The sequence below is a fragment of the Macadamia integrifolia genome, chromosome 3, assembly GCF_013358625.1.
Source record: "Macadamia integrifolia cultivar HAES 741 chromosome 3, SCU_Mint_v3, whole genome shotgun sequence".
In the NCBI taxonomy this organism is placed as follows: domain Eukaryota; kingdom Viridiplantae; phylum Streptophyta; class Magnoliopsida; order Proteales; family Proteaceae; genus Macadamia; species Macadamia integrifolia.
The window spans coordinates 16,153,479-16,179,798 of NC_056559.1; the positions used below are offsets into that span (position 1 = coordinate 16,153,479).

General features: G+C 38.5%; 4 protein-coding genes across 8 annotated transcripts in view; 2 read left to right on the plus strand and 2 right to left on the minus strand.

Annotated features, from left to right (window-relative positions):
• Positions 1–32: 32 nt before the first annotated feature.
• On the plus strand, positions 33–5,423 carry LOC122072578 (argininosuccinate synthase, chloroplastic-like). Its single transcript, XM_042636935.1, has 10 exons — positions 33–165; positions 590–648; positions 732–813; positions 1,834–1,975; positions 2,618–2,666; positions 2,847–3,029; positions 3,282–3,356; positions 3,430–3,615; positions 4,300–4,388; positions 4,551–5,423. The coding sequence occupies exons 1-10, from the start codon at positions 96–98 to the stop codon at positions 5,101–5,103; spliced, it is 1,488 nt and encodes a 495-aa protein (XP_042492869.1). The 5' UTR covers positions 33–95; the 3' UTR covers positions 5,104–5,423.
• A 2,083-nt stretch (positions 5,424–7,506) lies between these two features.
• Positions 7,507–10,515, plus strand: LOC122073133 (probable adenylate kinase 7, mitochondrial). Its single transcript, XM_042637668.1, has 4 exons — positions 7,507–8,085; positions 8,799–8,939; positions 9,171–9,380; positions 10,035–10,515. Exons 1-4 carry the CDS (start codon positions 7,735–7,737, stop codon positions 10,191–10,193), a joined length of 861 nt encoding a protein of 286 aa, XP_042493602.1. The 5' UTR covers positions 7,507–7,734; the 3' UTR covers positions 10,194–10,515.
• Positions 10,516–11,368: 853 nt separating this feature from the next.
• Positions 11,369–21,503, minus strand: LOC122073803. 5 transcript variants are annotated; one of them, XM_042638438.1, is made up of 10 exons: positions 21,316–21,503; positions 20,605–20,896; positions 19,055–19,847; positions 17,155–18,353; positions 16,450–16,744; positions 16,100–16,324; positions 14,854–15,027; positions 13,902–14,099; positions 13,686–13,799; positions 11,369–11,892 (listed from the first exon to the last, which is right to left on the minus strand). In XM_042638438.1, exons 3-10 carry the CDS (start codon positions 19,760–19,762, stop codon positions 11,557–11,559), a joined length of 3,249 nt encoding a protein of 1,082 aa, XP_042494372.1. In that variant the 5' UTR covers positions 19,763–19,847; positions 20,605–20,896; positions 21,316–21,503; the 3' UTR covers positions 11,369–11,556. The 5 variants fall into 5 exon arrangements, with proteins under 5 accessions (XP_042494372.1, XP_042494371.1, XP_042494375.1 ...); XM_042638437.1 differs by having other exon boundaries at positions 20,605–20,902; XM_042638441.1 differs by lacking the exon at positions 20,605–20,896.
• Positions 21,504–25,466: 3,963 nt separating this feature from the next.
• LOC122073913 (NADH dehydrogenase [ubiquinone] flavoprotein 1, mitochondrial) overlaps positions 25,467–26,320 on the minus strand; it is a 12,501-nt gene continuing 11,647 nt past the window's right edge. Inside the window, exon 3 of the mRNA XM_042638617.1 lies at positions 25,467–25,790. The gene's annotated coding sequence lies outside the window, so the exon portion shown is untranslated. The remainder of the gene's footprint in view (positions 25,791–26,320) is intronic.

The window sequence follows — 26,320 nt, forward strand, 5'->3', positions numbered from 1 at the left end:
TCAATAGTACATCTCAGCTCAGGTATCGGAGAGTCGAAACCGTAACTCATTTGTTAACTTCGATCTTCTCTTCACTGCCGCTACCGGAGCACTGCATGGCTCAGTTACAGGCTATTTATTCCCCTCCATCCAGCAATTTTGTTATCCATGGCACCAAGAGATATGGTAAACTTCGTGTTCTGCTTCGATTCCTTGATTTTCTTGCTTTTTTTTTTTCTTCCTGCATTTCATGATCTCAGCACCTAAAGGCTTTGAATTTCTTTCCCACACGGTTTGACTGTTGATTATTATTTGAAGTCTCATTATTTTGTTTAAGTTCATGGATTGCGTTAGTCTTGGCTCCATCCGTTATGGGAAGCACTTTATTAAAATTACTGAGGGAACGAATTTTGGTTAGTTCATCAGTGATCCTTGCGTAACTTCAAAAGTTGTGATGTGGGACAAAAATAATTTTTAGTTGTGAAATTAAATGATATGAAACCGTGCCTCTGTATGCTGAAGGAAAAAGTTAAAATGAAAATTGTAATTCTGTTTTAACTTTGCATTTTTCATTTATTTTTGTTTTGACAAAGCTTGTTTTTTGTTTCAGAGTCTCTTCAGATTCGTGATAAGTTATGCTGCTTGGGGAGTTTTTCTTCAAATAAAGAGGTAGTGCTTTCATTTACTTCCCCTGCCCCTGTAGCTGGTACAGCTATTACTTATGTGGTTTGATGAGGTGATTTTGTTATTAGTTAGGGGCAAGGTCTAGTGGGCTCCATGGAAACGCAGTTGTTCATCAGAAGGGAACCCTAATTCAAGCTTCTGCTGGTCGAGGTATTTATTTTTTTTCATTTTTTTAATGTGTGTGCGGAGTAGTCTTGTAATAGTTGTTTCTGATAGGAACTAATGATTTTGAGTTTGTTTAACATAGTCTCCAATCCCTAACTACCTATAATTTGTTTATCAATTTTTTGACCTCTATAAACCCTCAAAAAGATTAGGCCATGTGATAGGTTGAGTCCAGTGGATGGTAGTTACTGTAGTTCAAACTTTGTGCATGACTTAGAGGTTCATCCTCTGGTTTTCTTTTCTGATGCTAGAGTATTTTGCTTTTATTTTTTAGAGCCTATTTGTTTAAGGAAAATCTTGTTGTTTACCAAAGTTAGTGAAAAGGAAGTTGTAACCTTGATTTTTTGCTTTTTTAGTATAACACACTTCTTCTTTTAATGAGGGTAAAATCCTGTCATTTCACATGTGTACTTGAAAATCGTGTAAAACAACATTTATTGAGAGTGACATAATGGTAAGCCACTTTCAAATTATTTTGAAAATCTTTTTTAACCCTACTTCAAAGAACTTTCGAGAATAAAATGAGGGGCAATCAAAAGAAGGTTACAACAAGATGATCCCATTTGTTTATTTATTGCATTTGAATAGAGAACCTCTAGGTGAGGTATCCTACTTTCCGTTTTGAAATTCTCAAGTTTCTTGGTCAAATTTTTCACTTCCTTTAACTGCTGAACTTCTTGTTGGCATTTTTGGTCTTTTATATTTCTGAAGTTACTCTTTCCTCCATTCAAGATAGCTGGTTTTGGTTTTACCCTCTTTTTTTTTTCACCTAACAAAGAGGCAAATTCTGGTAATGGGGGATGGCATTTCTTTTGTTTTTCTTTGTAACAACATAATCTGATCTAAAAAGAAAAGAAAGAATGTACGTGATTCATGTTTCTTATTTCCAGAGGATTATTCATGAATTTGTTTATTTGAAAGTGAAAGAACATATGAATTTAGTATGGGACTTTCTTGTTTTCCTGCTACCCACTTTTGGCATAATCCATCAATTTTTAATTACAGTCATTCAGGCCATATTGACTGGTGAGAAGGAGACTGATGCTTCTGCATCTCCAAAGGGCAGAGGATTGCGTGGAAAATTGAATAAAGTGGTTTTAGCCTACAGCGGTGGCCTAGATACCTCAGTTATCGTTCCATGGCTGAGGTAAATTTCCTGTATTTCTTACTCAATTGGTGTTTTCAACTTTAAATTTCATAAATTCAGCTAAGCTTAATGCCCATTTGTTTTCTGATTTTTTGTTCCTTGAATGAGATTAGACTTGATATTCTATCCGTCTGCTTATGCACATCCTCTTAAGAATACCTAAACAAAGATCAAAGAGTTTTTAGTTATTCATGCATCTTATATAAATAAGGAGAGGACATTTTCTCTTGAATATTTGATTCTAATAGATCTCTTGTGAATTTTGCACCCGGGGTTTTGGGGGGATGGGGGGTGGACATTTCTAGCAGACAAGTTAGCGAAGCTTGCCTCTAGGAGAACCATGTATGCCAGGATGTATCCGATAATGTAGGTTTGTGATGGCTTATTTATTTTCTATAGCCTTTGTGAGTACTCAGTAAATTATAGACCACTTCAAATCTTCATTTTCGAGAGGAATGATGACATGTCTGACCGCTTTGATCCTTCTATATTGAGAGCTATTGCTTATCTCTTTATACATTTTACTATGTTGAATTTTATTAGATCTTGTTTTGTTTCACGTGATGTTTAATCTTCTAATGTTCCCTGTTAAATGATTTGCTTTCTTAATTCTTTATCCCTGTACTTCTTTGTGTATTGCAGGGAGAATTATGGGTGCGATGTTGTTTGCTTCACTGCAGATGTTGGTCAAGTATGTTAAAAGCACAAATATATACTTCAACATTGGGTTATACATTTATAGCGGATTAAATTTTCCTCTGAAGAATTTTCTTTTAGTGTTGGTGTATTTCTTATGAGTCTGATATATCAAGAGCTAGTCCTTTTCTATCTGCGTATTAAATACCTGTCTACTTTGAATGCTACTTTATAGGGAATAAAGGAACTGGAGGGTTTGGAAGCAAAGGCCAAAGCGAGTGGAGCTTGTCAATTAGTTGTAAAGGATTTGAAGGAGGATTTTGTGAGAGATTATATATTTCCTTGCTTGCGTGCTGGTGCGATATATGAAAGGAAGTATCTGCTGGGGACCTCTATGGCTCGGCCTGTTATTGCTAAGGTGAAGAACACAAGCAAACTAACTGGTTTATGATGTCCTGTATTTTGAACCAAATGTGTTGATTCTCCATGCTTGACCTTGAACTTGGGTCCTTGAGATGTCCATTAGAAAAATAGGGACACATGACATTGACAAATAATACCATGAGTTAGATAAGATGGCATTGTTTTCTTCGTACATAGATGTTCACTTCTTCCCCACCCACTCCCAAATAAAAAAAATGATGTTCTATTGCCATCTTTTTGCTATCAGGCCATGGTTGATTGTGCCAAGGAAGTTGGAGCAGATGCTGTTTCACATGGATGCACAGGGAAGGGAAATGATCAGGTGAGTTTCTCAACTTGCTTTTTTGAAATCTATACTACTTCCTAATGTTGTAAAATCTAATATTGTATTGCAGGTCCGATTTGAACTTACCTTTTTTGCTTTGAATCCTGAACTTAATGTTGTGGCTCCATGGAGAGAATGGGAAATACAAGGGCGAGAAGATGCTATTGAATATGCAAAGAAACACAATGTGCCGGTACCGGTTACTAAGAAATCTATCTACAGCAGAGACCGGAACTTATGGCACCTCAGCCATGAGGTAAATCTATCTGCTTTTTTCTTTTCTGGTGGTAGTTATTTATTGAGGTTCTGACCCAATAACATCCTTCTTGTGGATGTGGAAACAAGGGTGGATATAAGAAATCTATCTTAAATAATGAATCTCGTTGTTTGTTAATGTTAAGGTGTATGGCGAAAATGCTGCACTTTATGAAAGGAGGATTTCTTCTGAGGTCCAGAGTTCACCGTGCATACCTCTGAAAAGTGCTAACAAGTAATAAATAAATAAGGGTGCAACTTGTTGTCACCAAAGTGGTGAACTAAGAAGTTGTAACCTTCGTTTAATTGCCCTTTGTCTTATTCCCATTCTAAAGCAAGGGTAAAACAAGGTTTTAAAAAAGTTAAAAGTTATTTAATTCAGTATTTATGTGAAATGACACAATTTACCCTCATTGAAAAAAAAAAGGGTGTTATACTAAAGGGGAAAAAAAAAAGTAAGGTTACAACTTTTTTTACCAACTTGACTACATCAAGATTTTCCGAATAAATAAAGATCTCTTGACATTTGCCTCCAGCCTTCCAAAACACCTGTTATCAGCCTTTATAGTCATAGGTGTATTTGATCTCTTGGATTTTCTTTTGGAAAATTTTGTCATCAGTAACATTTAATCTACTGTGGATAAAAAAAACTCATAACCATCAAATCTACTATGTGAAATTTAAGGGAGACATTCTGGAAGACCCTGCAAATGAGCCAATGAAGGATATGTACATGATGACTGTTGACCCAGAAGATGCACCCGACAAACCTGAGTAAGTTAGCACTTCTCTTTTGCATCTTAATTTATAGTTTGGAGGTAGACTTAAAAAATGAGAAGTTATATGTAGGGAGACACTGGGGGCTTTTCCTGTCCTGTTGCACAGTTTTTATGCTTCTTGTGATTTTCCCCACTTTTGTGCTTTGTTGCATGCCAGGTATCTGGAGATTGGAATAGTTTCTGGACTCCCTGTCTCGGTGAATGGAAAAGAGCTCTCTCCGGCATCTCTTCTTGCAGAGCTCAATGAAATTGGTGGTAGACATGGGATTGGCCGTATTGACATGGTTGAAAACCGGCTTGTTGGAATGAAAAGCCGTGGGGTTTATGAAACTCCTGGGGGGACCATCCTCTTCGCTGCTGCCCAAGAACTAGAGTCCTTGACACTTGACCGGGAGACAATGCAGGTTAAGGATTCACTTGCATTAAAATATGCCGAGCTGGTGTATGCAGGTAGATGGTTTGATCCACTTCGGCAGTCAATGGATGCATTCATGGAGAAGATAACAGAGACCACAACAGGGTCAGTGACCCTGAAACTGTATAAAGGGTCTGTCACAGTGACAGGTCGGAAAAGTCCGTATAGTCTGTATAGGGAAGATATATCATCATTTGAAAGTGGCCAAATTTACGACCAGGCTGATGCTGCTGGTTTCATACGGCTATATGGTCTCCCAATGAGGGTACGAGCAATGCTAGAGAAGGGTATCTGAAGACTATCGCTCTCTAATTGAATGAATGAAGCAACCAGGAAGGACCATTGGTGAGTTCATTCCAGGACGTACCATTGGAAAGATTTTTAGACTGTTTAATAGCAGCAATTTTTGTTTTTGTGCTGTCAATTTTGCCTGTTACATCGTATTGAGGGTGTTTGATTTCCGTTTTAGGAATTTACGGTACTGCTTGAAAACTCTATTGCATTCCCATTCATTAGTTTGTGAGGTGATTTTTGACATCTATTATGTACAGGCGGAGTTGGCTGAAAGTGGAACTTCTAATTTTGTGAGAGGAATGTACACAATTATTCTCCTGATGGGTAAATTTTGCAGGTAATACTCTACTGGAATAGGTGGAGGAGCTTGAGGCTTACATTTACATGTAGGGAAGGAGGTTAAATTGTCTATATTTATAGTAATATAGTAGACATAATATTTATTCATTAGTTATTATTTTAATCTGAGAACAGGTAAGGTTGGTTCTGCTGGAATAGGTGGAGGAGCTTGAGCCTTACATTTACATGAAGCTAAGCCTTCATAAAATTTCTTTTATATGAATTTCCCTCCATTTAATTCCCTTTGCAACCCTTCTTCTGCGATCACTTCTCGCTTCTCGGAGTATAGTTTCAGGCCCTCAGCCCTACAACAGGTCCTAGCTATACCTGTGATGATGGAGACCATCGGTGTGGCGGAGAATCCCAACCATTAGGCCTGATTAGCGATCAACTGTTTGCTCGATGGTCTCAATTTTAGGCTTTGCATATCGATTCCTTAAATCAGTCATTGTTGGTCTTGGCCCTCAGCAGCGCAGGATAGATTACGGTCGGATTGAGACCAATCGATTGACACCCTAGATTTGGTTGTCAAGTAAAGTTAATTTTAATAACTAACTTTTAAAATTAATTGCATAATTATTAGGAAATTTTTTGGTTAGTTAGATCAGAAAACTGAATTCGACTCAAAAATTACTCTATAGCCAAGAGCCATTCTCTGTGGAGAAAGTATAAAATGCTGTGTCTATCAACGTTTTAAAACATGGAATCCGGATCAAATTGTTTTATCAACGTTTTAAAACATGGAATCGAGATCAAATTGGTCTCTCTTGATTTCGATCTGAATTACTAAAAATGAGTCCCAAGGAACCTTAGAATTGACCTCATTTGTGCAAATGTATAGCGATTTTAAGGTTTCTTGGCATGAATTGCTCCCAAGAAACCCTAGAATTGATCCTCAGATTTAAAATGTACAGTGATTTTCCAATTTTTTGACATGAATCAGCTGTGGCGATCATAGCGGATTTCAATCCTTATCGATTGAACCCTAATTGAGCCTAAAGTCACACCTTACCGCCATAATTACTCTTTGTTTTTTTCCTTCGGCTTGGTCAAATAGAGAAACCTATTTTCTTAATTTCTTATAATTAAAAAAAAAAAATTAGAAACTCTACCTACCATGGCCTGCACCAGTGTGGCGGCTATTAAGGGAGTCGGTAAGAGTATCAATGGAAACAGGATCATCTATGTCTGGGCTCAGGTCGTATGATCTATTTGCATAAAAAGAAAAACGAAAAAAGAAAAAGGAAAAAAAAAATGTTATCTGATCGTGTGACCTTTGTATAAACACGATCTAATCGTCAAATGTTCTTTTACAATTTACTTTCAGAACAAACTTAGAATGTAATTATGCTATATAATATTATCTCTCTTTGTTGTTTTCACTGAAAAAAGAAAGATGAGGGTGGTGATTTCATGGTTTCACCACCCATGTTAGGGCGCAAGAACGTTACCACAGTAGGGTAACAGTGTTTCATCCATGGTATGTTGACATCATTTTCTTTCGAAACATGATTCTAAGTGTTGATATTGGATTGGTGGTGTCGAATTAATATTGACTTAGATATTGATACATGATCGATCAATTATCAGTATCGATCTGAGAGTAAATCATATATCTTATGTGAAAAGTAAGGACAAAATTAACCGATATAGATTTATCCGATTCAATCTGAATTGATATTGTATCAATTATCGACCTTCGGTGCCGATTCCAAGGACCAATCCTTGCTTCGGGCCAACCAAACACAACGGCACTGGTGGGAAAATAGAGGCCGGGAAGTGGGGAACCATTCATACGCACTTTCCTTCTTCGTCAACCCACCCTTCCTTCCCGAATCCCGACTGTCGGCTAGCGTCTGTGGGGCCCAGTGTGCACACGCCTCTTACGCCTTTCTTGCGCTCCTCTTAAATCTCCAACATTTATTCATGAAAGCACTAACATGCGCAGGTTGCTTATTTGTAAACCCCGAAATATCTATTAGACCACTACTACTCATAAAACTAAATATATGAGTTGCTCCAACGTAATCTTTCAAAAAAAAAGTTGCTCCAACGTCTACCATATAATGATGAACAGTAAGTGGCATCTACCGTAATTAGTGACCTACTTCAGGGTTTACTTCCTAACTATCCTCTTCTCTTTAAAACCCTCATTTTCGTTCGCCCTTCCCAATCAAAATCCCACCACTCTCTCACTTCCGCATTACCATAGGAAGTCTGCGAGACTAAACCCTTCTCTCTCTCTCTCTTTGTCTTGCTCGCCGAAAGAGGCGGAATTCAGGAGTCGAACGCCATGGACAGAATCTGCCGCGTAGGAAGAGCGGCGACGCATCGGGCACCACGAATTGGACTTCTTCCAAACCACCGAACCTTTGGAGCCGCAGCAGTTCAGCTCCAAGACGATTACGACTACTATGATGAAGACGATTATGAGTTCTCCCGCGATCGGCCTCGGTTGTCACCCGTTGAGGATTCCGATGGATCGATTGGTAGCAGGGGTGTGCAGTGGGTGTTCATGGGGAGCCCTGGTGCTAAGAAACACGTTTACGCTGAGAAGCTGTCGAAGCTTCTGCGAGTACCTCACATTTCCATGGGAAGCCTTGTTCGTCAAGAACTCAGCCCTCGTTCTTCTCTTTACAAGCAGGTGGGTATCCTACTACGCCACTACTCTCTTTCTATGTTTCTTCTCGAATTCAATTCATTCTTTATGGGTTTTCTTCGAATTCTTCGACTTGATTCGGAATTTCTGTCATTCGATTCTTTTTGTTAATTTAATTTAGTAATGAAATCTTTTCTTTGTTGGATTTAAAAAAGGAAAAAAAACTCGACAAAATATTTCCGTGCTCACGTTCTTCCTGAATCTGAACCTTGAATTTGCCCTGTTTGATATTTTTTTGTCATTCGAGAGAGAAGGGCATTTTTGGGTATCTTGCCCACTTCCTTGGAATTACTGGGGAGTTTTAGTAGTTAGTAGAAACCCTAGAGCGAACATGGTGGTGGTCAACTGTTAGTGGTCAACTTTGGGCTCATGATGAACGGTGTAGGCGCTTGCTTATTCGATTGACAAGGACACGGACTATTTCCGTAGCATATGAAAAAACCGGAATGCCCTGGGGTGTCATCTCCTCTCTCTCTCTCTGTGGGTGGGGGAAGGTTTAGTGAATGGGGTTGGTAGATTGAACCATCTTCAGAGTTCAGACTACAGAGTTGGATTATTCGTCAATGGGGTTGTTGTATTTCTCCCTTTGCCTGTTTTCTACTTAGCTTTGGAGTTAACTTATAAATCTCATATGGCGACGTCTTTAGGGACTTCTTTTCGCATCAAAACTTATCTGTTAACAATGGTTGTGGAAGCAGATTGCGAATGCTGTGAACGAAGGGAAGCTTGTACCTGAAGAAATAATCTTTGGACTTCTGTCAAAGAGACTGCAAGAAGGCTATTACAGAGGTGAAACTGGGTTCATCTTGGATGGCATACCTCGAACTCGCATCCAAGCTGTAAGTCGTCCATTCTCTCTGTATGTGTTTGTTCCTGTATTTACAATTTCATGGTTTCTGTTTAATTTCACTTTTGTGGTTGGCATTCATCTGAACAGACTTGTTCGTTGATGAACTGGTGTTTTTGAGAAACTGTGCTTGATGGGTTGTGTTTGTTTTCCATGAAGCAAAGTGGGAATGTTTGAAGTCAGGACTCATGATCCTCTTTTCTTTTTATAATATAAATTGCAGGAGATCCTGGACCAAGTTGCTGATATCGATCTAGTCGTGAATTTCAGATGCTCAGAGGACTGCTTGGTGAAAAAACACCTTGGAAGTGGGATCTGTGCTCAATGTCATGAAAGCGCTCCTGTAAGAAATTTAGGTTCGACTCTAGTTAAAACTTCCTCTGCTGGTGTTGAAGATGCCCAGAAAGGGAAACTCCAAATCTACGAAGAACAGGTATTTTCCTTATTTGTTTTGGCTTGAAAGTTATGGTAACAATTGGTGGGTCTAGTTTATTAGATGTTTTATGATGAAGACATGATTACTCATTTTCACCTCTCACATTGTTTCTAGCATTTTGCTCCCCCCACCTCCTTTTATCCAAGGGGTCCTTTAGCAGTGAAGGCAATTATTTTCTTATGACTCCATAAAACCCGTAAACCTTCTCCCTGGGTTATGCTGGTTAGAGTTTCCAATGTTCTATAAACAAATAACCTTCCTCCCTGAAATTCAAAAAATCTAATTTGAAGAAGAATCATTATTGTCATTGCTAGTCTTACAGCAAGCCCTGTTTTGCGATAGTTCTACAGTTCTTTCTCCACTTGTATTTTCCCATGGTATCAAGTTTTTTTTTCTGTTCCCACTAACCATTGAGAGTGATGGTGGTGTTATCACATGAACAGATAAACACTAGATCAGTTAACTTCAGTGGCTCGGTTACTCTAGGATCATGACATAAGAACCGTCTCCAAATGATGATTAATCCCGATTCATGTCCCCTGCATTATCTTGTTCTGGTCCTGTCTAACAAATAGTATCTTATTCATAGTATGATGATAAATAGATGCTGAGAGTTGAGAAATGTTGCTAATTGAGTTAACTTCCCTGCAGAGCAAGCCCTTGGAAGATTATTATCGGAAACAGAAGAAACTTCTTGACTTTCAAGTGAATGGGGGTCCTGGAGAAACCTGGCAGGGGCTCTTGGCCGCCCTACATCTGCAGCACATGAATGCAATCCATTCTTCACAGAAGATTAATGTTGGTTTTTGACCTCCCCCATTAGCTCATATTGCATTGTGGTTTTCACTTTTCACATTGCAGTAGATACAGGTGATGCAGCAGTTGTAAGTTTGCTGGAGTATTCTGTAACAAATAGTTCTCGACTTGTTTCGAGGATCCTGGGGGATGTGGTTTTTCTTTTCTTAGTGTAAGCATTTGTTGAGGATGCAAATTTGTTGTAATATTTTGGTGAGAAGACAAAACGAAGAGAACATCGGCTTCTGTAAGCTTAAAGTAGGGCAACCTCAAGGTTTGCTCACTTTTTTTTTGTCTAGAGATGAATGAAATCTCAATATATTTTTCTTTTACCTCATATCAACACTTTCTTTGTGTATAGGCATCATTGTTGACAACAAGACTCGAGTAGTTTCTGTTCAGATCTTTACTCTCGCTACTTCTGGTTAGAAGGGAAGGGAAGGGAAGGGAAGGGAAACAAAATTGTGTAAACAGTGTTGATTTTGTTGGGAGTTTTTTTTTTTTCTTGAATAATAAATTCATTATCAAGAAGAAAGAAGGAATATGCAAACCCCAAAGGTAAAAGAAAACAAAAAACAACATACTAAGCAGGGCGACAAACCCATTAAAGAATGAGGCGGGGAGAGGGGAGAGGGGAGAGGGGAGAGGGGAGGGGGAACTGGGAAAGCACCGAGGAGGCGGCAATTAGTCTAAAGTCCATCTTTGCAGATTTCTGCCATAGAAGATGTAGCTAAAGATTTAATTTGTTTTTATGGTTATGGGTCCAACTTTTCAAAATATAAAACCAAACCTTAGTCCCTTGACGCCCAAGGACATTTTACAGCGGATAGAACTGAGGAACAACAAATATAAGCAACAGACTAAACCTCAACTCAAGTAAAGGTATCATGAAGGTTGATTATAATGATTATCACAAAAAAAAATCCTTTGTAAGGAGGCAGTGAGCAACGGCGACGATCCAACCGCTGGAAGGACTTAAACTTGTACTATCCATGTACTATCAGATATGAAAAAGAAAGGAAAAAAAAAAAATACGCTTCATGATCTCAAGGTTTCAGATGTGGCCGACGAAGAGAAGACACACTTCTTTCATTGTTTAGAGAGAGGAAGGGCTCTTAACAAAAATAAAAGAGAGAGGAAGGGCTAGTGAAAGGATCAGTAAGACACGATTATATTCACACTACTGAGGATAAAAGGAAAAACTCAAAATTTATCTCATTGACTCATGGGTCATTGGTTCTGAAAATGGAAACAAAATTTACATTAAACTCAGGTGAGAAAGAACCTAGATATATACACACAGGCACTGTTTATTCATACATGGATTTGTGAGAAAGAATAATACATAGAATTAGGTGTTGCAGGTGAGTAGGAACGACTAATCACCATCCCTCCAAACCTCCCGGAGGAGTTGATATCTGACAACAGTGTGACCACCATTCTTGTTCTGTTTCAAGCCGGTCACAGTTGATGAAGTAGAACCACGAAAGCTGTCACTGATGATTGAAGCTAGAGGAGAATCTAATTCATCGAGCTCATCATCACTGGTGTAAGATTTCCGGAGCACCGAGGATACACTCCTTCGCAACTGAGATTGGCTTCCAAGCTCACCTATAAAACCTGCAAGTGAAGTTGCAGAAGGTGGCGAATATACTATTGGAGTTGCGGTGCATGGGAAGCTTTTGAGAGACTGTTCTTCAACATCAAGAGCATCCTGAAAGAAAAAAAATATATAAAAAAATAAAAAACTAGACAAGTATTGTTGCACAATGGTTTCTTGACGCATTTAGGGCTTTGGACAGGATTTATGCCTTATATTAGAAACCAGGCTTTGGACAGGATTTATGCTTCATATTAGCAAAACATACAACCCGTGCAAATGTAAAAGAATTTCCTTCCCTGTCCCAAAGGTTTAAAAAAAAACACATGCAAATGTACAAACTCTCTTTTAGCCATGATTGCCGAGCAGGCTATTAATATCCATCAATTGAGACATGGAAAAATTGCCTAGATCTACTAGATAAGAAAATAAATTACAAAACAAGTTGTTTTACACCTACTTTTCTTGTAAACCTACTTGTGTGTAATTATTGTTATAATCTAGTAGAACTAGGAAATTGTCCCTTGAAACTTCTTAGATAATTAAATGTTGTGCATTATCATCTTGCATATTGGCTATTACACCTACTTTTAGCCATGATTGCCGAGCAGGCTATTAATATGCATCAATTGAAACTTGGAAAAATTTCCTAGATCTACTAGATTTGAAAATAAATTACAAAACAAGGGTTTTGTTTCACCTGCTTTTCTTGTAAACCTACTTGTGTGTATAATATTGTTATAATCTAGTAGATCTAGGAAATTGTCCCTTGAAACTTCATAGATAATTAAATGTTGTGCATTATCCTCCTGCATAGTGGCAATTTCGGGATTGTTCCGTCTATCATGAGCTTCATTGTAGTTCTTGTCAGTTGATTGCGATGGATCATGCATCACTAATCCATAAAAGCAATGGCAAGATCCAGAAATACTAGGTATGCACAAAACTCCATAACTTCAGAATTGTCAAGTTTTCCCTTGGTACACTTTTTAACTAATTCAATTCTTGAAACACCATTGGCTTACTTCAACAATGTCACCAAGCAAAGCAATAATTGAAACAGAATTAAACCCACAAGTTATGGGGCATGTCAACGACAGAAAAGTTTTAGAGAACTTTATCCTCATCGCCAAGTTGCCCCATATGGCAGGTCATGTGATAGAGGAATCCATCCACATCTATCTCACTAGTCACATTTCAACTCAAACAAGCTGATGAAATGTCTTAAAAGTGACGAGTAACAGGATACAACAAGAATGCAACTAGATTTTATTATTATGAACTGGCATTCTTGTAACTATTATCTAAATTTAAACTCACTTTTGACCCATCTTCCGTGCTTGTTTCATAATGAAATTACACCAGTGAGATAGTGCCGCAGGGGTGAGTGGAGTGTGACCTTTTGATAGACAAATCTCAAAACCTTCATGATGCTTAATTTTTAATCTTCTTGGCACCATAATTGGTCTCATTTATCTTGGCACTATATCACAGTTTCTTGCCAAGTGATAAACATGGGTGGTCCATGTTATAGAGGACCTCACACCTATCCCACTGGTCAAATTTCAGCTTAAAACAAGAAAGTGGTTAAAAGTGAATGTACTTTTCATAAGATTCCAAGAATGCCATTTCATCTAGTGGCATGTTCATAATTTTTAAGTTACTTTACAGCCACTATTGAGGCACTTCCATTGCTTGTTTGGGACTGAAAGTTGAACAGTGAGATAGGTATATTGTATCCTCCTACATCGATGCACCCATGTTTGTCTTTGCCACTTGGCAATTTGGTACCAGTCCAAATGGCACCATGATGGTGTCATCTAGAGAAATTCTTGGTTATTATACTCTTTCCCAATGTCAATGTGCAGGGGGTAAAATCATGATAGTAGATTTTCCACTGGACTGACCTCAGAATCCAATGTCTCAAACAAAGCCTCTGGAATTGGATCTGGACAAAACTCATCAGGGACAAAACTGTTAAGAACCCTCCTGATCAATGGTGCACCAAATGTAGGATATACCTGCCAAAAGTATAAGTTTTATGTAGTGAATAAACAATATGGAAATAGTAACAAGTAAGAGCGGTGCATCAACCAATCGAAAGGGCTGGTTCGGCTCTGAACCTCTTTTCTGATGTCACTATTTAAAAGCATGTCCTTTGGGAGCATCATGAGATCACTCAACGCATAAAGAAGATTGAAAGACTTGAACGTTGTCTGGTATTCCTGTCTGTCATCATCATCAAACTCATTCTCTCCTTCAGGAAAGTCATCATCATCTATACCAAATAGGTCGGTAAGCCACCTGGACCAATTCCCAATCTGGAATCCAAAACAATAAAAAGTTCAATTTTTTCGAATGACAAGCTAACATCAGCAACCACAATTCTGCATAATTCATGTTCTCATCACAATAATCATTTTACAATTTAAGAACAGTGATTGTGAAGGAAATGCTAGAATAAGGCATATTGATGGAAACATGTAGCTGATTCAATTGGTTCTGGACCTACAATTGATGCGCTTACTTCTGAGTCTCTGATAGAGGATGGACTTCAACGCAATGGGAAGGTTGCTCCATTGCTACCTAGTGGTTGCAGGTTTGAGTAGGGAAACACAAAGTGGGGAATAAGGCTGTGTACATTATGACCCTCCCCAGACCCCGCAGTGGTGGGAGCCTTGTGCACTGGGACGCCCATTTTTAAACCTCTGAATCTCTGATAAGAAAGTACAGTGCAATCCAATTATGATAACAACCTAACATCTATCTGTAAGTACAGCAGGTTTTTGTAAATATGTTGTTAGTTTTATTCAAGGGCATCTCTTAGGTAATGCGCAAATCTTGCACATATAGTTCACATTCTGTTTAAACAACCAAACAGTCAACTGAGCTCAATATAAATGAAAGAAAATGGAAAGAAAAAAATTCATCATTCCCAATCAAGGAAAAAAAATAATAAAAAGATGCATCATGTTCACAAGGAAAGTGCTGCTGATGCACAGAGAATATCACTAAGAGCAACCATGATGAAATATCCAGAAGCAAACTACCATGTGACAAATATGTATCACTCACAGCATTTTTCAGTTGTGCACCAGCACCAAAGCTTGCTTTTCCAGCTGGGATCGGGAGAACTTTGGAATAACTAATGGGGTCAGACACAGGATCTGTTGGAATCTCATCCCCAGATTCACGAAGAATAGCATTGAACATAGCCACATCCAATCTAGCCACACATTGCTCCATTACCTTAACAAGTACAAGAGAGGTTATTCATCAGTTACCAAGAAAAAGGTCCACGTGCCAAATCCACATAAATATCACAGAAAATTTGTATCCAGCGGAAAATATAGAGAGAGAGAGAGAGAGAGAGAGAGAGAGAGAAGATGATAGAAATCTTCCATGAGCAAGATGTATGCGACAGTAATTGGCCAGAAACAACAAGAACATCCAAATTCTTATCCCAACTTAATGGGCTCGGCTACATGGAGATTCCAAGCAAGGACGAGTGTGAGGGTCCATGCAAAAAGATTGACAGGTTATGGCTAATTATAATAAGTGACGGTTGTCAACCTGACGGACCACTACAAATCAGCCATAGGCATATAACGACATAATAAGGTACCGGCTGTCTATCTGATGTACCATATATCGGTCAAGCCAAAGCATCCTACGTGCATTACATCCACACCACCACCACAAGGCAAAGTGGCTTAAACCACCACTCATCGTGACACTCGCCACACAATAAAATGCAAATGCAACAATGGACAGTTTTCTTGAGTGTATTTTCCATGATAATAGCCATCTGATGAACTATGTTAACCTGATGCTTCTAATTGGCTACCATAGCATGATTGATACTTGACTAGATATATCTTTGAGATTGTATCACATATTTCAAAGCCTCACCCTTACCATATCCGGGTAACGAATATGATTGGCTACATTCATATGGATGATTAAAAAAAAAAAAAAAATTCAGGAATCCATTCACAAGATGGTTAGCATTGGTTCTATGTATGGTGGAGCCATAGTATCATAGGTATAAGAACCGAGACAGCAACCCACCATCTTTGACATAGATTAGTGGGAAGGGATATTTTACTTTGAATACTCTGCTTATATCACTAAAACTGTGCAACAGGTGAATATCACCTGCTTTGTTAGCTTTCCCAATATATGATCTTCCCGAGAGAAAATTTTCTTACATGTTCATTCAGACATCAAACCCACCAAACAGGTGGAGACTAGGTCTTTTGACCATCATATGCTATGTATCGTGAAGAGATACTGGTATATATAGACAGTAGACGCTTACCAATCTAGCCAGAACAGGCAAGCAGCCACACTGATGCCCTCCAGCTCGAACAGGACATAGCCTTTCACAGGCATCCTTGAAAGCCTTCTTCCAAAGTTCTAGTGAAAAGCTCCCCTGGTCTTGATCACCTAAACTAGATCTCCGGCCATAGCCCTTCCTTGAACTGGCACTAAGATGTGTATCAGTCACTTTCCCAGTAGTGGACTGCATATGTGGAGTCAGAGTCTAGAGAGAAAGGGAAAAGAGTTAGATGCCTACCAGCAGTCGGGATATTAAGTGAGAAGATTGCCATTAAAAATGTGTTGAATATTTTTTTTCTTCTTTCTGGTGAGGGGATATGAATATTTGACCTGCCACCAAATAGATTCGATGATTCTGGAGAAGATCCAAGCTTCAAATTTTTCCAATGCAGCTGTAAATGTGCGAGGGTCTTCCCAGTCATCAAAACTTCCAGACAAGCTAACCTTCTTTTCTCTCATGTTGGGAGATGACTCCCACTTCAATGAAGAAGATCTACCGTTATTTCCCTTCCCACCTCCATTATTTTCAAGATGTGGTCCAGAAGAAATTGGAAGCTGTGATCCATCAATGGCTTGGCTGATGACTGCTCTCAGTACAATGGAATTTGAAAGCCAGAAAGTTAACCTGTATTCAGGAAAAAAAACGAAACAAGTCATCCATCAGAGGACATTTTGTGAAAACATGCCTAATTTATTTCAAGAGAATCTAAGATACACAACAGGCTGACCATAAAAACATTCTTGGGCATCGAACCTGATGTCAGGTTCATGAAGTTCTCCTGAACACATACATTAGATTGTTTTAGATGTCCTCCAATTTTTATTCACATTCCAAAAAATATTAAAATTGGACGATTTTAAGAATTTCATCAGAAGGCTTTTGCCCCCTCAGTAGATCCATTGGGTAAGACTCATAGAATAGTGGCTTCGAACCCATATTTGACAGGTTTAGCATTGTGCTATCTTTAGGACAATAGCTTTGTTGGATGATTAAGAAAATCCAAGGGTTATGCAGCAAATACAGTTTATACATACCTGGGAACATCATTTCCACATGCTTTTGCCACCAAAACTAACCCAGAAACAGCAGTTCTAGCAACACCAGCAATCCTTGCAGGGGACCATTTTCTAAGAGCATGAAAATACAGCCTAGAAAGACGTCGAGCTGGGGCATGGACTTTACTCGCAGAACTACCATGCTCAGCCACAACAGAATACAGCCCAATCTCAATTGCCGCAGCTTCTCTCAACTCTCCCTCAAGCCTCTCTATTCTACGTTCCAATTGCTGGACTTTGCCATCAGAAAAGCTGTTTCTTGTATCTCTAGAAGCAAGCTTGGTATCTTTCCCTCCATCTGTCATGAAGCTTCTAGAACGATTATCAACATCTTTCAAAGTATCAGTCTCCTTTAATTTACTGATTAAATTATTATCAATTAATGATCCACTGCTAATGGGTGAATCTAATGATGATCTGACAGACTTTAAATGCCTTAGCCTATCATCAGATATGGCACTACTCTTCACTCCGAGAGCTCTCCTGCTATATGAAAGTGTATCACCCCCATATGCAACCTGCTTTTTGTTAACATCTAGTGAAAATTTATGAGATGATTCATCTTCTGTTACAAGATATTGTTCCTTTCTTATCTGTTCTTCCTGTCCATTTTCTCCCTGTTCATCCCCATCTCCATCCTCCATGAGACTGGCAGGTAGACCAGTAGCTGCCTTAGCCTCCTCTGTCCCATTTTTGCTCTGCTCCTTAAAATGTCTATTATCCTTTGCTTCAGCATGAGAGTTGGCAGAGTTTACCGGGCCTGCTTTCTCAACCACTCTAAGACCTGAATCGGAACATGAAACTTTGGCAGCAGGACCATTGGTATTAATGTTCTTCATGTGTTGATTTTCTTCAAATATGAAACTGCCAATACCAGATTTTCCTTTAATCCCCTCCTGGGCCAAATCATTGCCGTTATAGTTTCTTGTGCCATTGCTAGGTCTAACCTCTACGTGTTTACCTTCATAAGCTATGGATGAAGAAGAGGATTGAACATTATGGGTAATTAATTTTTCAGGGACTGATGTCAAGCTTTTCCCATGAAAGTTGGAAAAAGAAGCACGGTCATTTTCTGGGCTCACTGGATTAGAGGACATGTCAATTGATGGTGAACAAGAACTCCCAGGCAGATGTTTGTGTCCAGCAGTCACCGGCTTGTCCTCCAATTTTTCTGGTACCTGCTCAATGGATAACCCAGCTATGTCAATACAATCCTGTGCCATTCTTTACTTTGTCGGAAACATTCTGTGTTTGAATGTAACTGATTACTGAGCCATCTAAACTAAAACCACTTGACTGCATCCACACCCTATTGGGTTGACCATAAGAGTGTTTTGAATGAATAAAAGTATATGGAAGAAGAGCACAGTCCCACAGGACCAAGAGGATGGTTCAACTATTCAGCATATTTGCTCCCATCTGTTTTGTTTGCATCACTAAACAAGATAGCCATACACTTTACATGATACCTCTATTAGCAGGGGAAAGTAACCAACAGGGTTCTAGGCTTCAGTTCATAAGAAATTAAATGAATCTAATCCATAAATCTGCACTTGCACATGTATATGAAGGCACACAGAAACATACAAGGAGTGTAGAAAAATACAAACAGCATGTGCATTAATCTGCATGGGTGTGGGTGAGGCCCACTTTATGTTTTGCATAGCAGCAATTTGAGGTTGCCAAGCAAGATTAACTCATGTGGTGCTAGAACTAACCCAACATTTAACAGACCCAAAGTCATCCAATGACACAAACTGCAAACAGGGCCATGAACAACTAGAAACTTATGCAGATCCCCAATAAAGCTATAATATATATACAGAATTTAGGAAAATCAGTACTATCAAATCAAAGAAATGTCCAAAAGTAAGAATACCTTCTCATTTTGAGGTAAGGAACTTCCAGCAGTGTCAACAGTAGATGAAGGAACATTCAAGGATGAATGAGATGAAACATCATCTTCAGTAAAAGAGGCAACCTCAGCTTCATCAGCATATTCTTCATCCATCAAAGCAGAAATTGATTCCTTTCCATCCTGGTCCAGTGATGATTCTGTTGACAGGTTTTTCTTCGGTAATGAGCTTGAATTATCGTTCTCAAATGGCTGGATTCTAACAAACAAAACTGGCTGAGCTGTGTTGCGGAAGCTTCTCTTGCAATTCATTGGAGCGCCTATGTTTACAGTTTCTTTGACAATCCCATAGTCTGCCAGGTCTATTATGACAGTTCCCAAGAGCTGACCTGTCTTATCCCTTCGTGGCTCATACAAGCTGAACTCTAGACAGTTCTTCTGGAATGTCTCAGCATCCCCACCTTTCACAGGAGCTTCCCTTGATAAAGTAGCAGTAAGCCTAAAAGACTCATTGAATTCAATTTTTCCATCCCCAGCACCAGACCCAGTGGAGGGGACTACAGGGCCAGTAGATCCAGACTTCCGGTCTCCATTTTCCCATTGAAGAAGAACAGATCGAAGGGATCTGAGAGACTGTGATGGAGGCCATGGTTTAATCTCTTGAACATGAACAAGGTAATCGACCTGAACTGAAGCACCTTTCCTGTTCTTTGTCCTCAGCCCTAGGACCATGGTTGCAGAAGTGCTGGTATTGCTCCAAGTTGCAATACAGTGTTAAATGTGTCAAAAAAAAATTCGATCATGAAGCCTCTAAGGTCTGAAAAACAAAACCCAACAGCGTATAACGTAAAAATGGAGAAACCAGAATCAGAAATAATCCACATTTAAATAAACTTGCGAGGGGAAAAAAAAAAAGGGCAAGGATAAAATAGTTTCAGTGGAATGATGAGAAGCAGAGCGATTAGGATCATTTATAAGCATAGACAGGTACTAGAAATCATTTAAAAAACAAAAAATTCTTTTTATTTTTATTTTTTATTCTTTATGAGAAAGTATTGAAATGAACAATTGCAGCAGTTAAAAGCGAAAAGCATGCATTTAGTGCCAAGGCAAGAGCATCACAGGCCACTAGTAAACAAGAGGTATAATTACAACAACTAGAACCACCCATTCAAAGACCCTCTTTTTTTCATTTTTTGGGGGTGGGGGAGGAATGTGAGAATGAAACTGGGGGAAAGGAAGAAAAAAGCAGAACAGATGCGTTCCAACTTCCAAACCCATTGCGGAAGATTTATGAACAATACAGGAATAAATAACAATACTCCAAACTCCAAAGGACTAAAACATGGTTTGTCCTCCAGATAAGAAGAACGACGATTCATGCAACGAGAGTTACATTTCAGTTCATTTAAGAGCAAGGACAAATACTCAAATTAAATAACAGCACAAAACAGTCTTCAAAAAATCTAAGAAAGGTGGTAACGGCAGAATTAAAAGAAAAGATTTTTTTCTTCATAGTAGAACTCTGGTGAAACATATTAAAGAAATATCAGTAAAAAAAACCCTCAAATCACCTGGCTGATTGACGGACAGAAGCACTCAGAGCACATCAGATCTTCGACATTAAAAACACAAGAATTTCGATTAACGGAAATGTACCAGAGTATTCATATCATCCAACCAAAAAATTAACTTTTCTTCGTCTTTCCCAGGGCCAGATCCAATAACCACCCCCGCACAGGGGAAGTGGAAAAAATTGGAAAGAAAAGCTCAAACCACTCCAGAAAATTATAATGCACAGAGATCTACAACAATGAAGAAGGAAACTCTCTCCAGATCGAAACAATCAGCAAAAGAGCATCCACTCTGCATCTTACAAAGAGAGAAAAAAAAAAGTTAAGTGACTTACAAAAGAGAAGGTAGCAGAGAAACTGCAAGTGAAATGCAGTAAGAGTAACCGAACGTTAGATACTCTGCAACGCCATCAGTGAGATAAATCTGAGGCTGTGAAGAAATTCGCGCATGAGCATGACTGAATTTGGAAAAAGTAGATGGAACAAATGGAAAAGAACGTAGCAGAGAAGACAAAGTGAGATTTTTTTCTAAATTAATGAAAAAAAAAAAAAACTTGTTAGATTAGAGAGAAAAGTTGATTTAAGGATTAAAACTTGAAAGTGAAACGAGTGAAGAAAGGGTTTGAAGTCGTAATCAGTCAAATTTGTGAAAGATTACTCATTCTTTTATATAGAAATTATAAATGAATTACATTCTCAGGTCTCACTAACCAGCAGTTATCGCACGCATACTCAGACAAAGACATGGTTGTCCTCACCTACTCCACCACAACCTCCGCCATTAACGCTGTCGATCCGTCCTTCTCAAGGCATATATCATTCTGGTTTCTTCTAAGATCCTCAACCCCTTCTTGAGGTTGGGTTGGCTTTTCAACTTTTTGGTTTGAGAATTTGGCGTTCTTCACAATTTTCTTATTTAAGTGTAGGATCCAATATTCCAATGTTTCAATTTCTGTTGAAACATCCCATCCAAAGAAGTAATCAAATTTTATGTTGAAATTGCCCAAACAAAAGATTTAAGAAAATTTCAACTGAAATAAAAATTATTAAGGTTTCACATATGACCTTGAATAGAGGCGTTCGGACGGCAAAGATTCATGTCCCAAATAAAAGTGTGGATCAGGTTTTCGAACATTTTCATACTATTTGATCCACATACACCAGTTTTTCATTGTGTGGATTCCATGTGAGTGGATCAATCATGTATGAGAATGGTTCTTATATAAGCTCTTCCCAAATAATGGGGAGAATTTTACTGAGATGTCGTTGTGTTTCATTTTACTAATATTCTTTATATTTTATTTTAAGTTTGTATGGATTCATGTAGTCGACCCCATTTAGTGGGGGATAAAGTTATGTTATTATTGTTGTAGTACTATTTCCCCAACACCGAGAGTGTGCGTTGCAAGTCTGGATCAGTTTCCAAAGAGGGAATAAGAGTTACCCTCAAATAGGAGGAGGATCCCAACTTTATTTGACATTACCTGAGTAGTGAGATTCCATGTGGTGAGATCACCAAATAGGAAAAGGATTCAGAACAAGGTGTTTATGTTTTTTTATGGAAGGCAATACTCTTTTGTTTTTTTTTTATGGGAGGCAATATATAGATTACCATTTAATGATAGATTTAAATTGATGACTTGAAATTATGTTGAAGTTAAATAAAGAAATCAAAAGGAATCCAAAGTCTTTAGTTTTCTAAAATAAGATTATGGGGGAGGGTTTCTTAGAAAGGCAGTCTAAGAGGGAAAATGCATACTACACCAATAAAGGTTAAAAAATAATATCATTCATATGGAGCCTACATGAGATCCATATATGAGAACGTCAATGTGGATACCGACAAAGGAATCTGTACCACTGCAGCTAGAATTATTTCCAATACTTCCATTACAATTTGATAAGCAACTTACCTTCATAACCTGTTCTACTTACTTTCGATATCAGCCTGTAGTCTTGTGCCAAGTTTAAAATGATACTGGTTTCATTTTTTTTTTTTTTTTTTTGGTTGACCCTTTTTTTTTTTTTTTTTAATGATAATGGTTTCATGTTAATGGAGTTTCCGCAAATTGATTTTCTCAGGAGAGGTTATTTTTTTGCATGTATGGCTATGGAAAAATGCAAATACTAATAGGTGATAATATTTTCCTTCTGGTAGGGAGAACAAAATGATAACGTTTCTCATGTTATCATGGATAGGGGGAGCTGTGAGATCTCTTATTGTATTCTGGTTGTCACCCAACTTGACAACATTTCATTTTATTCTTTAATGAACTCTCCCTTCCAAAAAGGAAACCCATATATTAGAGAGAGAAGAGGGTTCGAGTCTGGAAAACACTGGCAACAACAGAAAGGAAGTGGTCCATGTAGCTGCTACATCCACTCACTGAGCAACAGGTTCAGCATCTACTACAAAAGAGAGAATTCACTTTAAATAACCACGCCCTTGTTAGGCAGCGTGTGAAATGGCCGAGAGAGGACCTTTTTGGATATATAATCCAAGTCAAGAGTTGAGTTATGAGAACAACCGTCTGATGGAAAATAACTTTACACGTTCAGTTCAGAGAGCACTTTTTTCGTTGGAACCTGGACACCACATCAATGATATAATCCACATGAGTGATGAGACCCACACATAGATCACAAAGGAAAGAATATATGAGTGTAAATTCCACATGTCATTATGTAATCAATGTCTAATGTATAATAGAAATGGATGATGATGAGAATGAGATGAATATTTACCAAAAAAAAAAAGAGAATGAGATGAATGTTATATGGTAATGAATGATGGTAGGAGGGTTCCATTCATAGACTAGCCATAGCCAAGCCATCATGTTATCCACCCACCCCAGAGAGAGAGAGAGAGAGAGAGAGAGAGAGAGAGAGAGAATCTCTTAGACATGCAGCAAAAGCAAAAAAAAAAAAAAAAAAAGCCTTAGCGTGAAATGGTAATTGATTAGTCATGATGATAGGGTTACCATTCATAGAGGGTAAAAACAAGAGGTTGAGGCATCCACGTCCATTGACCAAACTCAGCAAAGGCTACATAAATATATAATACAAAGAAAGGAAGGAATTGCAAATGCTGGGCAGTAGTCGGTGGTTGCCATGATCCATGGGCCCTGAGGGTTCATCTCATTCTCCTCTTTTTCCCCTTTTTTTTCTTTCTTTCATTAGTAGCTGGGCGTCGGTGAGAGGTTCCCTAATCTCCACGCCTATTGTGTGGGGAAATCTCCCCATTTTTTTAATAAAAAGGGAGAATCTCCCACATAACGATCACAGTGTAAAAAATGGTTAAATCAACAAAGGGATCCACATGATCATAAAAGGAGAGAGAATATTATTTAGTACAGACCCACATGATCATGATGGAGGAATTGGCCAAGATATAAGACAACGCTCACCGCATGATCCAAGAGTCGAGAAATCCCACTGCCCCTCCACCTTTCTCTCGTTGCCCTAATGGCCTAAGGTGAATGAATTTCAATTCATCATGGGTGTAGGAAAACTTAATACACCAAAACATACTCTAATCTAAAAAATTCAGTATGGATCGATTGAAATAAAAATTAATCAAATCGATTCAATTTTAATTCTTAGAACACCAATGGGAGAGATCTATAGATGTTAAAATATTTTCCTTTCAATGGAGGAGTGGCCACTGCACCCAGATACATAGAAGGTAAAATGACCAACCACCGCCTATGAAATAGAAAATGAAATCATTGTGGATGTATCCTCATACACTCCTAGTGGTCCTCGGCCACACATAAGAACTACACTTCCCCATTTCCTTATTTTCAAGGTAGGAATCTCATGCAAGCTTTACCCTTTTTAAAAAAGTATAAAATTTGGTGGAAATTTTTTTTTTTTTTCTTTGGTGGGGGAAGGGGGCGATGTTGGGTTTGCAAATCAATGCATTACTGCTTCCTTCCTCCTGGTCTGTTCTATTATTAATTAACAAAAGAGGAAAAGGTTAAATCAAAATGTAATTTGAGGACAATCATGGGGATTCTTCCCTAATGACAAACTCACCATTAGAGTTTAGAGCCTTCATATCCATGAAGTCACCACCAGTTTTAGATATGACGGGAAGTAACTTCCTGAAGGATTGCTTCCTTATTTACCCAGTTATCTTAATCTCCAAGCTTAATTTCTCCTACTTAGGCCTAACGTCTCTGTCCACTATTCTTAGCTTGCTTGCATAGGATGAATGCACTATTCCACCTTCCTGCTTCTGCAAGTTTGACACTTGGGGTAAAATACATACCAACATCTAACCTTTCTGCTTCTGCAAACTTCCCATTTTAACAATCATTTGCTTTGTACTGGGTCAAAATTGCTTAGACAGGGAAAATTTGTAAAATCGAAGCAAAGACTGACCACAGATTTCAGAGCTCTTTTGTCACTTCCATGAAGATTATAAATCCAGAAGCTCCCAAGCGTTCAAAGACAAACCACTCTGTTTGTTCACACTTGCAGTCTGAATACTGCTGAGGCACTCCGCAGCTCGAGTTGCATCTGCAAACAAAATCAGCCCATGAGAGCCATCCTGGCTTAGCTGATCTGCTGCACCTGCTAAATAACCAATTGAATGCTGCAGGTTGGCATCCCAAAAACTGCACTAGCCCCCTTGTGAATTCATTTGCTTTGGCCCATACAACAGTCTCTCCATTAGGTGAAGCAAGTTTGACAATTAAAATGCAAGGTTTCCTAGACTGGCTCTTTGTGCTGTACTCGGTGCCCCTTCCACGCTAAAAATCTACTATCTACCCGCATGGTAAGAGAATGAAAGCCCATAGAGGGTACCGATGAAATGATTCAAATAATAACACAACGAAAGTAGATATAAACCAGGATTTCTCCAAAAAACATCCAAGGAAGTCAATACTTTAGTCCTGTTTACCATGTTCAGATGGTCTGAATTATCAAAAATGAGTAAAAATTAATGGTCCTTACAGCACAAGCTTAGAAGGAACTACAACTCCCAGCCCTTCGAAGGCTGCAGGAAAGAGGGATGGATTATATAAATAGTCACGTAGGGTCCTGAGATGAATCTCACAGTATTATAAACATGCAAAAATAAGCAGTTGTAATACACCAGAAAAAAAGGTTTCTTCTATCAAGATATGGAGTCCCTTCAACCTGTTTATTCAGCAATCCACACCACATTGGGTGTTTTCCTGCAACACAAACATTGGCAGCGGAGTTACATGTCAGACCAATGCAATGAGAAACTAAACATCTTCAGAAGATATCTTGAATCATTCAGCAATATGCACATTAAACATGACCCAAAATAAAATGCTGAAACACAATGCTGAGTCCCTCTTGATATCTTCTTTCATGGATGTCAAAGAAACAAAAAAACGCTGTGCCATTCAATAGCATACATCTGTTCCCGGTGCATGATGATGCTTCAGTCAAGTAAATGTTTGGTATATCCTTTTACAGTGTCACTCACCAAATGGCAAATGGCATCTAACCCTAGGAACCCAAGCGCAGCAGCCAACACAGGTCACTGTTGCAACAACTGCCGACATGTTATGCAGCATATTCCCATTTACCACCCAAAGACAATACCTCATATGATCCATGCGTTTAGGTAAAATATAACACCAACATTTTTATAGTATTTCTCTCCAAAAAAAAAATTCATATACTAGACCCGACATTTTTTTCTTCTTTCTTTAGTTGCTGGGGGCTGGGGGCT

Excerpts from the sequence above, each read along its gene's own strand:
- LOC122072578 (XM_042636935.1), top strand. The coding sequence starts at position 96 with ATGGCTCAGTTACAGGCTATTTATTCCCCTCCATCCAGCAATTTTGTT. Across the intron at positions 814-1,833 it reads TCAAGCTTCTGCTGGTCGAG|TCATTCAGGCCATATTGACT; the intron begins GTATTTATTTTT and ends TTTTAATTACAG. Across the intron at positions 4,389-4,550 it reads GATGCACCCGACAAACCTGA|GTATCTGGAGATTGGAATAG; the intron begins GTAAGTTAGCAC and ends GTTGCATGCCAG.
- LOC122073133 (XM_042637668.1), top strand. The coding sequence starts at position 7,735 with ATGGACAGAATCTGCCGCGTAGGAAGAGCGGCGACGCATCGGGCACCA. Across the intron at positions 8,086-8,798 it reads GTTCTTCTCTTTACAAGCAG|ATTGCGAATGCTGTGAACGA; the intron begins GTGGGTATCCTA and ends TTGTGGAAGCAG. Across the intron at positions 8,940-9,170 it reads CTCGAACTCGCATCCAAGCT|GAGATCCTGGACCAAGTTGC; the intron begins GTAAGTCGTCCA and ends TATAAATTGCAG.
- LOC122073803 (XM_042638441.1), bottom strand. The coding sequence starts at position 19,762 with ATGGTCCTAGGGCTGAGGACAAAGAACAGGAAAGGTGCTTCAGTTCAG. Across the intron at positions 16,745-17,154 it reads TGTGGAAATGATGTTCCCAG|GTTAACTTTCTGGCTTTCAA; the intron begins GTATGTATAAAC and ends TCCTGAATACAG. Across the intron at positions 14,100-14,853 it reads GTGCACAACTGAAAAATGCT|ATTGGGAATTGGTCCAGGTG; the intron begins GTGAGTGATACA and ends TTTGGATTCCAG.